General features: G+C 60.4%; 2 protein-coding genes and 1 long non-coding RNA gene across 3 annotated transcripts; 1 reads left to right on the forward strand and 2 right to left on the reverse strand.

Moving 5' to 3' along the window:
- Positions 1–257: 257 nt before the first annotated feature.
- Positions 258–2,721, forward strand: LOC147649373 (uncharacterized). The gene is made up of 2 exons (XM_086862972.1): positions 258–1,155; positions 2,001–2,721. Exons 1-2 carry the CDS (start codon positions 299–301, stop codon positions 2,119–2,121), a joined length of 978 nt encoding a protein of 325 aa, XP_086719098.1. The 5' UTR covers positions 258–298; the 3' UTR covers positions 2,122–2,721.
- A 602-nt stretch (positions 2,722–3,323) lies between these two features.
- Positions 3,324–6,061, reverse strand: GDF15 (growth differentiation factor 15). The gene is made up of 2 exons (XM_086862971.1): positions 5,489–6,061; positions 3,324–4,842 (listed from the first exon to the last, which is right to left on the reverse strand). The coding sequence occupies exons 1-2, from the start codon at positions 5,808–5,810 to the stop codon at positions 4,046–4,048; spliced, it is 1,119 nt and encodes a 372-aa protein (XP_086719097.1). The 5' UTR covers positions 5,811–6,061; the 3' UTR covers positions 3,324–4,045.
- Positions 6,062–8,154: 2,093 nt separating this feature from the next.
- Positions 8,155–11,461, reverse strand: LOC147649374 (uncharacterized). The gene is made up of 2 exons (XR_015279132.1): positions 11,171–11,461; positions 8,155–11,016 (listed from the first exon to the last, which is right to left on the reverse strand). It is a non-coding gene; the product is annotated as an uncharacterized LOC147649374 (long non-coding RNA).
- Between the last annotated feature and the right edge of the window lie 955 nt (positions 11,462–12,416).

Here is a 12,416-nt window from a genome sequence, read left to right on the forward strand (position 1 = left end):
TACCCCCCCGGGAGCGGCTACGCCCTGCCCGGGGTGACACGGGACAGCCGGACCCGCCTGTTCCTCTTCCCCACACCAGGCAGCAGCGGCCGGAGCGCAGGCGAGTCCGGGGTTGGGAGGGGGAAGGGGGGCAGGAAATGCCCCGCTGGGACCCCCAGGAGCTGCCCAGGCCTGGAGCAGCGGGAGTGGGGCGGGGGCCAGGCTGGGCTGCTCTGGTTTGTACCGAGAGGGGGGGTCCGGTGGCAATGGGGGTCCTGATTCCTGCTTCCCACCAGGCTCCCGGTGCAGCGCAGGGACCATGGGGCTCCCTGCGGCCCTGCTGCTGCTGCTGCTGCGCCCCGTGATCCCTGTCACCCCCGTCACCCCCGTGATCCCTGTCACCCCCGTCACCCCCGTCACCCCCGTCACCCCCGTGGCTCCCTGTTCGGCCTTGATGCCGGACACTTCCGAAGACCTGGACCTGAGCAACCGGAGCCGTGGATGTGCCGAGCTGGACTGGAGCCGGTTCCACCGGCAGCGCCGGCTGGTGCTGAGGAACAACGGCATCGAGGCCCTGAGCCCCCGGTCCCGCCTCGGGCCCAGGATGGAGGAGCTGGACCTGGCGGAGAACCGGCTGCGGGAGCTGCCCCGCGGCTTCTTCGCCAACGCCACGGCCCTGCGGAGCCTGCGGCTGGAGGGGAACCCCCTCCCCGCAGTGCCCCCCGCCGCCTTCCAGCCCACGCTGAGCTCCCTGTCCGTGTCCTGCCGCTGTGACCTGCTGGGCACCGTCCTGGCCCCCTGCGCCCGCCCGGGGATCCGCTGCCTCTGCCTCACCTCCCACCGGCATCACTTCAACATCACCGACTTCCACGGCCGGGAGTGCGGGCCCGGTGCGGGGCTGCTGGCCGGGCTGGCCGGGGCTGCGGGGGCCGTGCTGGCGGCTCTGGGCGCCGCCGCCGCCGTTCGGTACCGGCGGAGGAGAGCGGCGGCCGCGGTGGCCGCAGTGGGAAGGGGGAAGGAGGATCCCCCCGGAAACCTCCGGCAGCCCCGCTACATCAGCCGGGACACCGGGGCCGGCACCGCCGATGTCACTGACGCCCCCGACTACGAGAACGTCTTCGTGTGTCCCGGGACGGCCCCGGGATGGGCACCGGGATGGCAGGAGCAGCGCTACAGGTGAGGCTCGGCACAGGGAATGGACATTCCGGGAATGTTCTGTCCCCTCCCTGCTGTGCTGTGCCCTGATGCGGTGTCCTGCCCCATCCCATCCCATTATCCCATCCCATCCCATCCCATCCCATCCCATCCCATCCCATCCCATCCCATCCCATGGATCCCATCCCATGGATCCCATCCCATCCCATCCCATGGATCCCATCCCATCCCATCCCATCCCATCCCATGGATCCCATCCCATCCCATCCCATCCCATCCCATCCCATCCCATCCCATCCCATCCCATCCCATCCCATGGATCCCATCCCATCCCATCCCATGGATCCCATCCCATCCCATCCCAGGGATCCCATCCCATCCCATGGATCCCATCCCATCCCATCCCATCCCATCCCAGGGATCCCATCCCATCCCATGGATCCCATCCCATCCCATCCCATTATCCCATCCATGGATCCCATCCCATGGATCCCATCCCATTATCCCATCCCATGGATCCCATCCCATCCCATTATCCCATCCCATCCCATTATCCCATCCATGGATCCCATCCCATGGATCCCATCCCATTATCCCATCCCATGGATCCCATCCCATCCCATTATCCCATCCCATCCCATTATCCCATCCATGGATCCCATCCCATGGATCCCATCCCATTATCCCATCCCATGGATCCCATCCCATCCCATTATCCCATCCCATCCCATCCCATCCCATCCCATGGATCCCATCCCATCCCATCCCAGGGATCCCATCCCATCCCATGGATCCCATCCCATTATCCCATCCCATGGATCCCATCCCTGCCATTCCCTCCTCACTGAGCCCCCCCTGCTCCCCAGCCCGCAGGTTCTGGAGGATGAGGATTATTTTCTGGAGGGCGCGGCTGACCCCGGGGACCAGCCCATCTACGCCAACACTCTGGGCCCCACCGAGGACATCTACATCATTCCTGACCAGTGAGGGGCTGGGGGGACACTGGGAGGGCTGGGGGGACGCTCTCTGTCCCCCACTGATGCCCTGTCCCGGAGGGGACGGGGACATTCCCCACAGCCGTGGGGGTCCCGCGTGCTTCCCGCACACTCATCCCGTGAGAACGCCTTCGCAGGGGGATTTTTTGAACAGCGCCAGTTCTCACAGCGGGGTGAGGGCTGAGCTGACATTTCCTCCCGGGCTGCGGCCACCGACCGCGGGGACGCCGCATCCGCCGGCACCGGAGCCTCGGGGCCGGGACACGCTCGGGGTCCCTGGGGCCGGCCGGAGGAGCTGGGGCTGACCACGGCCCTGGCTTCCTCTTCCCCTTCTGGGACCGATGGAGAGCCGGGTGTGAGCTCGCCTGGGGACGTGCTGGCGGTTGGGGACATCCGGTGCCACCTGCGCCCTCTTTTCCTGCTGAATCCGCCACTTTGGGGAACTAAAAATGCTCCTTTTTTTAATCCTCCTGGTGGCACCCCGAGCTGCTGGGTGCCATGGGGACACAGGGCACCCATGGCTTGTCTGGGTGTCACCTCAGCACCTGGGAGGTTTCACTGTCGCCCCATTAAACGGTTTAATTATCTCGAATTACTCACCTAGCTCGTGATCTGTGGGTAACCCTGGGGTTTCCCACTGGGATAGTCCCTGGAACTCTCTGTGTCCCCAAAGTGGGGGTCCCAAGGGACCAAAACCAGGTCCCTCAAGTCCCTGTCCCCAGAGGAGCCATCTCCAGAGCTTGAATCCCTCAGTCCCTGGTCCCCAAACCCCCACCCCAGAGCAGAGATCCCAAATTCCACCTCCCCCACGCCCAGGTCCCCACCAGGAGACCCAGGACACTTCCAGGTGACACTGGAAGAGGGGACAGAAGGGAGCTGTGACCAGCAGAGCCATCCCACTGAGCCATGGGGAGTCCCTGGGGGTCCAAGGGGGGTTCCCCCGTCCCTTTTGGTGGTTCCAGGGCTGGGAAATGGGGCAATGGTCACCTCCCGGCTGGGTGTCCCCCCCAGGGGTCAGGGCTGTGCCTTCCCAAGGACGCAAACAACTCAAAGGTCTCTGGGAGCAGTGCCCGGGCATTACTCACATGCTGGCACTGGAAATTCCGTGAGGATTTACCAGCAAATCCATGTGGAGTCAGATCCCAGGGGAGCTGAGGGTCCGAGGAGCAGGGGTACAGTCAGAGACCCCCAGAATCCCCGTTACAATCACTTTATTCATTATTATTACATCCTTCTGATTTTATAGAAATATTTAAAATAGAAAACCACAAAACCCCCCTTCCTCTTCACCCCCTAAAAAAGGTTATTTTGCTATAAAATAAAATAAGTTAGAAATAAATAACTTGCATAAATAAGTCTCTGAGCAGAGAAGTCTGGAGTGGGATATGGACGCCTGGGCACGGACCCACCCCCCATCGGGGACCTCTTGGGTGGGAAGGATCCACCTGCTCAATAAAATACGGATTTAAATCAAAGAGGCAGGGGAATAAGTTATTGTGGGGGAGAGTTCACAACTGGGGATGCTGGGGCTGAGCTGGGTGGCAGAGCTGGAGGTCCCAGGGCTGAACTGAGCAGCAGAGCCAGGGCTGGTGCACGTGGTGCTGCAGGGTCTGGATTTTGGGGTGCTGGAGACCCCAGGGCTGAGCTCAGTGGTGGATCCAGGGCTGGTGTGGAGTCACTTGGTGCTGCAGGATCTGGATTTTGGGGTGCTGGAGACCCCAGGGCTGAGCTCAGTGGTGGATCCAGGGCTGGTGTGGAGTCACTTGGTGCTGCAGGATCTGGATTTTGGGGTGCTGGAGTCCCCAGGACTGTCACAGGAGTCACTTGGTGCCGCAGGATCTGGATTTTGGGGTGCTGGAGCTGCCGGGAGCCGGGATGGCTTTGCCCCATCCCGGCTGGGGCTGTCAGCGCTGCCGTCAGGCGCAGTGGCACCTGGTGACCAGCATGTCCTCGAAGAGGCTGGACACCAGCCTGCCCTCGCTGTCCAGGTGCATCAGCACCATGGGGTCGTAGCCGGCGGGGACGCAGCAGGGCGGGGGGGTGGCCTTGGACAGGGAATGCACTCGGGATTTGATCTGGGCGTGCATGCTGGCCGGTTTGTAGTTGTGCGGGCAGGAACCCTCGCAGAACCTCATGTGGTAGCTGCTGGGGGCGATGACCCAGTCCGACCAGCCGATGTCCTGGAAGGAGACCTTCAGCGACTTCAGGCAGCACCTCCCATCGCTCTTCCCGCACTCCTCCTCCAGCCCCCGAGCTCTCCTGGCCGCCCGAGCCGGTTTCTCCTGGGTTTCCACCTCCAGCACCAGCGTTTCCCCCCCGGAGGTGTCCAGGGCGGCCGAGACGTCTGCGCTGAAATCCAACCGCAGGCGCAGCGTGGCCTCGGGCCCGGCCAGCCAGGGCTGGATGGCTCCTGTCAGCTCCAGGCTCCGGGAATCCCGGTCCAGCTCTCGGCTCAGCAGGAGCTGGGGGGTCCCCTCAGCCCCCCGCAGGGTGTAGATGGTGACCCGAGGTGGCACCGAGGCGCCGGGAGGGGACAGCGGCTGCTTGAAGAGTTTCAGCTCCGCCTGCAGCACCCGGAGCTGCCGGTGGAAATCCGCGGTGCGGGACAGCAGGAGGTGGTACCGGTGGGGACCGCGGGGCTCCCGGTGTCCCGGCGAGTCCCGGTGTCCTTCAGGGTCCTGATGTCCCTCGGGGGTGTCCAGCCAGCGCAACACTGCGGGGACAGAGGGGACAGCTCGTGTGAGAGCAATTCCCCGCCAGCCCGGGCTCGGGATCAGCTCCTGCCAAGCCCCCGCTCCCGGGGAATCACCCACGGCCTGAGGGATGCTGGAAATCCTTTGCTCTGCTCGTCCTCAGAGCCGTCATCTCCAGGGACCCCCAGGCTGGAGGGTCTCAGCTTTGCTGGTGCCACAGGAGCGCCCCAGGACCCCTCAGAGCACCCCCGACCGTCCCATCCCAGCCCAAGCAGCAGGAGGGGAAACGCGTTCATTCCCTAAATGATTTCCCTAAATCCCCGCAGATGCAGATAAACCCCCGGACCGGAGCTCAAGCTGGGGCTCGAGGGATGGCACCTCCCTTCCTCCTTCCGCTCCCCCCCAAACCCCTCCAGCCCCACTCCGAGCCCCCGAGCTGCCGCTGGGCAAAGCTCTCATCCCAACCCCCGATTTTCCGTGGTTTTAAGCAAAAAGCGGTGACTCCTCCCCACTTCCAGGGCAAAGGAAGGAGCAGGATAAGGATGAGCATGCCCGGTCATGTCCCCGGGCAGCGGGGTGACATTCCCGAGTGCGGGACACGCTGCGACAAACGGGTGTCCCGGGGGGATGAGGCTCGGGGGGTGGCACGGAGCCACGGACACTTACAGGTGGGGGTCAGGCGGTGCAGCCGCCGGGTCCCGGACACGGCTTCCTCCTCTTCCTCCCCCTCCCGGCTCCGGTTCCCCGCCAGCTCCGCCACTTTCAGCTGGTAGAGCCGCTGCGCTCTCTGGATGCTCTCCTGGTCCAGCGGGCGGCGGGGGACGGGGGGAGCCGACATTCCCAGCCGCTCCAGGATCTCCTTTTTGACGGCTTCCAGCTGGAACCTGTCCTGGTGCCTCGTGTGGGGCCGGGAATCCACGGCCGAGAGGAGCAGCAGGAGCTGCAGGCAGGTGAGGGCGGCCCCGCTCGGCATCGCCGGCCTCAGCATCCCGCAGGAACCCGGCGGGTCCGGGGCAGGGTTTGCTCCCAATCCTTGTGCAGAGGCCGGAGCTGCTGCTGCCGGCGGTGCTGCCAGGGGAATGAATGAAGAGGACCAGACCTGACTTTATAGGAGCGAACTTTGCCCGCCCTCCGTCCCCCCTCCCCGGAGAGTGACGCCGGAGAGCTCCCGGCAGGAATCTCTCCTCTCGCCTGGGATTTCCAGTGCTGGAGCCGGGGGATGTTCAGGCTGGTTTGCAGCTGCGGAGATAAAAAACAGGGAATGCTCCTTTTCACACACAAACATTTCCCTTCTACCTCCCGTTTTCCCCACGGAGGGCAGGGCTCGGGGAATCCCTCTCACCTCCACCCCGCGGCGGTGGCGGAGGGGCGATGGAGAGGGGATGATGATGATGATGATTGATGATGATGTGCGAGGCAGGAGCGCTGCGGGCAGCATCCCAAGCACGGATTTCCCATCCCCGCATCCTCAGGCACCTCGCGGGTCGGGTGGCCGCCATCGAGCGGGGCTGATCCGCTCCTTCCCAAAATCCCAGCGGATCAGGGACGGGCTGGGGAGGCGGCAGCTCGGGCTCGTGGCCGGAGGATCCGCACTGGATCTTATCCCAGCGGCCAGGTGAGGCCGAGGGATGGCTTCATCCCGAGCCTGGATCCTTCTGAGGCAACCGTGGCCGGGGTTACGTCATCCCGAAGGGAGGCAGCGGGGATGGAGCCGGGAGCGCCCGGTGGTGGCTCGGATCCAGCGGGCAGCACCGTGCAAATCCACAGCGGGAACGAGCCCCAGCACCGCTCTTCTCCCGGCTTCTCCTCAGGGGTGCTTGGAGCGGAGGGATGAGAAGCTGCCGGTGGCGTGAGGAAACGGGCAGGTCCCCCCGGGGCAGGCGAGGCCGTTCCCGATGTCCTGAAGTTGATCCGAGCTCCTGGAGCTCAGCTGTGCTCCAGCCAGGGCTGAACGTGCGCTAATCCCCTGATTTACGGCTTTTATCCCCCGCTCCCCCTCGGGGCTCGCCTCCAGCCTTGCCACGGCTTTTCTCACCCCGTTTCTCACCAGGTTGCCCGAGGCAAAGCCGAGACCGAGTGTTTCACCCTGAACCACGGGAAGGGAGAAGTTTTGTGAGGATGAGCAGGGGCACACGGAGGGGATTGTCCCGGCCCTGCTCTGCAGGACGGAGCCCCCCAGATCCCCTCCCCATTTCACTGGTTTTCCCTTCCCACAGCATCCACCTTGGAAGGAAATCCCAGGTGCGGCTCACAGGGAAACCTCAGCTTTATCTCCGGGGCTTCATCCCGTGCGGATCTGGGCACCCCCAGTGGGACATTTCCCATCCCTCCAGCAGCTGGGCAGGGATGAACTCGGCTCCTGGAGCACCTTCCCACAGGGAATTCCCAGAGCCCCAAGCCTGCTGTGATCCCTCTCCCAGGGATTTTATCAGCCGGGGTGACTGCAACCCTCCAGCCTCCCAAATCCAGGGAGGAAAGGAGAAGGAGCATCACCCCAGGAGGACAAAAGTGCAGAACCCCAACCATTCCCTCCCCTCCGGACATCTCGGTGTCCACATCAGCCACCAGCCCCCTCCACCGTGCCCAGGGTGCCAAATGTGCTGATCCAGAGCCGAGATGGAGCCCTTGGAATGTCTGGGTGCAGGAAGAGGCCCCGACCTCTCTGGTGACATTGAGCAAGACCTGGCAGAAACCCCGAAATCCCGAGGTTCTGCTTTTGCAATGGATTTTCTGCCCGTGGGCGCGAGCCCCGTATCCAGGAGTGACGCACTCCGAGAGCATCGAAGTTTGCTGGAGCCGGATGTTTTCCCCCAAAGGCGCCAGCAGTGGAAGCTGGAGATTTACAGCCCGGCAAGGGCCATAAAAGAGGGATTTTGGGAGCACTGGTTTGATCCTGAGCGAGCGATGATGAAATGTCCCAGCGTGTCCTCACCAGCCTGCAAGAGGGGATTGCGCAGCCGCTGCATCCCACGTTTCCTCGGCTCTTCCTGGTCACACTGGGTGCTGAAGGTCAGGTTAATCCAGAGCCTTTTCCCAGCAGGGTGAAGGTTCCTCTCCAGTTAATGCATCCCATGTGGGTCCCTCATCTTGGCACGGCTCTCCTGGCACGGATCTAGAGCGGGGATGCCCGGGGGATTGCAGTTCCCAGGGAAAGAGCAGCTGGGATGGGCCGAAGGAGAGGAGGATTGAACTCTGGGGAGGCCAGGAAAAGCTCAGATTGTGCCCTACTGAGCCTGGAAAGGTGTGGAAGTGTCCAAGGCCAGCTTGGATGGGGTCTGGAGCACCCTGGGACAGTGGAAGGTGCCCATTGTTATGAATACACTAGAAAGAGATATATAAGGAAAGGTTTTATTAATTACAGCAAGCATGGCAGGGGTGGAACGGGATGGGCTTTAAGGTCCCTTTTTTTTCCAAAAAAAACATTCCATAATTCCAAATAAATAACATTTTTCCCTTCTCCAGATGCTGGTGGTCGGTGGGGAGCGTGGTAAGGACACAGAGCAGGGGGCTCCAGAGAGCTCCAATTCCCCAAAATGCAGGAAATTCCCTGCAGCTGCCCGAGCTGGCAGAAACTTGGGGTTTTTTGGGTTTTTTTGCAGAGTTCTTTGTCACAAGAGTGGCAAGAGGGGAAGTGCTGCCTTCCAGATTTAACGGCTATCAGTTCCTCGCAGCTGTCGAGCAAAGGATCCCCAAAAAGTGCCCAGAGACCCCTGGGACCGACAGAGCGGGATCAGATCCTTCCCACTTCCTACAGACCTCAGTGCTCCCCAAAACCACCCAGGCTGAGCAAGCTGGATGCTGCAGGGAGGATATTCCCTGGAAAAAAGGCAATTTGTGCTTTCCCATGGCGTTTTTTCATCCAGAGGATAAGAAGGGAAAAGCAGCCTGGCACGAAGCTCCAGGCAGCCCCCGGGGCTTGGCCTCAAGGGAAGCTGGAGCTGGGAACTCCAGGAATTATTCGGGATGAGAAATCCCTCAGCGAAGGCAGAGCCCCAGGTGGGGTTTGCTCCATCCCAGCTCATTTCAGGTCTGGAAAGGGGCACGGAGGGATGAGGGATGGGGCTTTCCCTCTGCTGCCAGCGTGGGATGTTTGGGAAGCCTCATCCCGTGTTTTCCCATCCCGCTGTCATGATGAATCGGCAGAGTGGACACCGCGGTGACCTTTGGATGTTTCCAAATCAAAGACAACCAGGACGGGTCAGGAAAGCAAAAAAGCAGCTTTTGCCCCGGCACAGCAGGAATCGCATTTTTCTCCCTTTGCTGCGAGTTTACGGCATCTCCCAAAAATGAGACTTCTGCTCCACTTGGACAAAGACATTCCTGCCCCGGCTGCACCCGCGGTCAATGATTAACTGCGAGTCCCAGCCCCCTCAGCCCAGGAAGTGCAGGAAATGCCTCTGCTCCGACCTCCAAAAATGGAAATCTGGCTTGGGAAGTCCTCGCTCACCCCACAACCACCCGGAGATGCTTTTGGCACCAGGATGTTCTCTGCTTCCCAAGGAGCGTCTTTCCAGGATGGGCTCCCTGGATTTCCAGGTAGGGTCTGTGCTCTGCTGAGGATGATTTCCAGTTTACAGACATTAAATAGAATCCCTTGAGAGCATCATGGACTTGGACTTCCTGATCCCTGTGGGTCCCTTCCAGCTCAGGGTATTCAGGGAGCAAGCTCAGCCTGGCCAGGATTGATGGGACAGTTATTGAGAAGCAGCTTTAAAAAGCAGATTTTTCATAGTGGGAGCATCTTCCTGTTCAATCCCATCCTTCCAAAGTGCCAGAACAGCCTTTTCCTTCAGTTTTTGGTGTGGATCCAGGAGGTAATCCCAGGCCAAGGCTTTTGGGAGCATTGTGATCCCTTGGGAAGGTGGTGCTGAGCCCAAGAATGAAGCTCAAGGCTCCAAGGGAGCCAGATCAGCTCTAAATCCTTCCTCCAAAAAGCTTTCCAACACTGAGCAAGGGGAAAAAATGGTTGGAAAGAACCAAATCCAACCTGGGCACATCCCAGAGCGGCATCTCTTTTACCAAGGAAACCCTTAGGACACAATAAAAGGGAAGGATAACCTAGAAAGTTCATTTAAACTGTAGGATTTTAAGTGTGGATGCTTTAAATGATGGGGAAAGTTGATGAAGGAAACCAAACCCAACCCGGGCACATCCCAGAACAGCAAACCTTCCATCAAGAAAAAAGCTACAAGGAAAGACAACCCCAAAACCTCCTTAAAACCGTAAGATTTTGAGAGCCCGGATGATTTTTGAAGCACAAAGCACGATTTTGGACGAGGAACTCGGACGGAAGCTGCCGGAGAATTTGGGGAAGTCGCTGTCAGTCCGACCTCCAGGAGAAATAAACGTATTTATTTGTGAAGACGGACACGGATGAGGCTCCACGTGCCCATCAGGAGGGAATTAGTCACCGGAGCGTGACTGGGGAAAGGGATGTGTACACAGGGCACGTCGCTCCCGCATGGAGCATCCACGGCAGCGGGAAGCAGCTGGAGAGAAGCAGCACACAGAGATTTTTTCCCCCCCCAGGCTGGAGCCGTGGTGCCGGCTGGGAAGCGGCCAAGAAAATCCCATCCCTCAGCAGAGAATATCCGTCTGCATCTCCTGGATGTGGGCAGTGAGGGAAAGCCGCGGTGAGGAGCCCCAGGATGGGGAATTATTGATCCAGAGCATCATCCCTGGCATGGGGAGCTCATCCCGGGAATTCTGCGCTGTGCTGGGAGCGTGTCCATCCCCAGGAACCCATCCCGGGGGGTGAGAGCAGGCGGATCCTGCCCCGGGATGTGAAGTGCCCTGGGATGTGCCCGCACAAGCCTCAGCCAAGGCAGCCAGGGCAGGAAATTCCAGCCATTCCCCTGCCGCAGCTGCGAGGTTTTGGGGGGAAGCTCTGGGGACCCCTCCAGCAGCACCTTCACAGGAGCTCGGCTTTGATTTGCAAGCTGGGAAAACAGGGAGAGGGAGCAGCTGCCAGATGGACGCTGCCCAAAAATCCCACCTCGTTTAGGAAGGGGCTGGGAAGCAGGAGGAGCTGGGGAGGAGGAGAGAATGGCAGTGGAGGAGAAGGAAGAATTAAAATCTTTGAGGGGCCTGTCCACCAAAGGGATCTTCTCCATGAATCTCTGCGTCTCCAGCGAGGGATCCGAGCTCCATCAGGAACCAAGGACAAAATCTTGGATCGGTCCCCCCGGAGGGTTCTGTTTGCAAAATGACCTCATGAGCACATGAGTTACCCGAGGCATGACATCAGCCCGGGAACACCGAGCAGGAAAAGCCTCTCACCTTGTAAAGGGAATTAAAGGGAGTGAAATCATCAGGGCTTGGCTCCGAGGAGCTCAGATCCCGGCTCACCTGCGAGGGAGATCCCAGAGCTCCTGGAGTGTGCTGGGTGTTGGTGGGTGGAATAAAAGCTCCATCTCCAAGAAGAGGCTGGAGAGCTCAGCAGGATCACCATGGCAGCTCAGGGAAAAAAAAAAAATTAAATAAAAAAATCCTAGAATTAGGGCATAAAAAAGACAGAGAAAAAGCAGAGATTCCAGAGGAATAGTGAGCTTTTCCTTTCTGATCCTTGCTCCAGACAAAAAATCCCCTGGAGTGGGGGCACGGACCATGGTGTGACCTCCCTGAGCCTCATTCTGCCAGGGTACCCCAGGTTTGCTCTGGGTTTTAATTACCTCGGGTAATGAATCCAACTCCCTCCTGCTGTGCCCGGATCCCGTGGAGCTGCTGGTGAGGGGTGACCCCAACCCTGGGGCTGTGCTGCTGTCCCTTCCCGGTGACATTCCCTGTCCTGCCACACCAGGAAAGCCCCCAGGACCATGCCAGGGCTGCAGAGGGTCTGTAGCCTCCAGCTGTCCTGGATCCAGCTGGAATTACCCAGTGTTGAATCCCTTGGATCCAGCTGGATTTACCCAGCGTTGAATCCCTGGATCCAGCTGGATTTATCCAGTGTTGAATCCCTGGATCCAGCTGGATTTACCCAGTGTGTCACCCTCTTGGATCACCATGGAGCTGTCCAGGTGTCCTGGATCAAGCTGGAGCTGTCCAGTTGTTGCATGCTCTGGCTGTCCTGGATCACTCTGGATCTGTGGAAGGGTCCCACCCTCCCCAATTCCCATTTCCAGGCTGGGATGTGGGGCTGCAGGACCCTCCCCATTTCCCAGATCAGGTGGAGCTCTGGGGCTGCAGGACCCTCCCCAGTTCCCGTTCCAGGCTGGGATGTGGGGCTGCAGGACCCTCCCCAGTTCCCAGATCAGGTGGAACTCTGGGGCTGCAGGACCCTCCCCAATTCCCAGATCAGGTGGAGCTCTGGGGCTGCAGGACCCTCCCCAGTTCCCGTTCCAGGCTGGGATGTGGCACCAGGCTGTGCCCGGGGTGACACCGAGGCTGGATGGCAGCACCATCTGGTGGCACCAGCCCTCCCAGCCAGCCCAGTTCGCTCCCAGTCAGGACCAGCGGCAGCAGAGGCAGGGAGAGAGAAACCTCAAAGCTGCCAGCACAGATTTTTATCCCTGGAGGGGGCCGAGGTGGATGGGGACACGATTTAGGGTGCACAGGAGTGAACAGGTTTATCCCAACCTTTAAAACCAACAAGGGC

Source organism: Cyanistes caeruleus, chromosome 25 (genome assembly GCF_971803275.1).
Source record: "Cyanistes caeruleus chromosome 25, bCyaCae1.hap1.1, whole genome shotgun sequence".
NCBI classification, from domain to species: domain Eukaryota; kingdom Metazoa; phylum Chordata; class Aves; order Passeriformes; family Paridae; genus Cyanistes; species Cyanistes caeruleus.

What these genes read in the sequence shown, in the direction of transcription:
- LOC147649373 (XM_086862972.1), top strand. Translation starts at nt 299, where the DNA reads ATGGGGCTCCCTGCGGCCCTGCTGCTGCTGCTGCTGCGCCCCGTGATC. An exon ending in TGGCAGGAGCAGCGCTACAG is followed by an intron (nt 1,156 to 2,000) that starts GTGAGGCTCGGC and finishes CCTGCTCCCCAG; the next exon opens with CCCGCAGGTTCTGGAGGATG.
- GDF15 (XM_086862971.1), bottom strand. Translation starts at nt 5,810, where the DNA reads ATGCTGAGGCCGGCGATGCCGAGCGGGGCCGCCCTCACCTGCCTGCAG. An exon ending in GCACCGCCTGACCCCCACCT is followed by an intron (nt 4,843 to 5,488) that starts GTAAGTGTCCGT and finishes CTGTCCCCGCAG; the next exon opens with TGTTGCGCTGGCTGGACACC.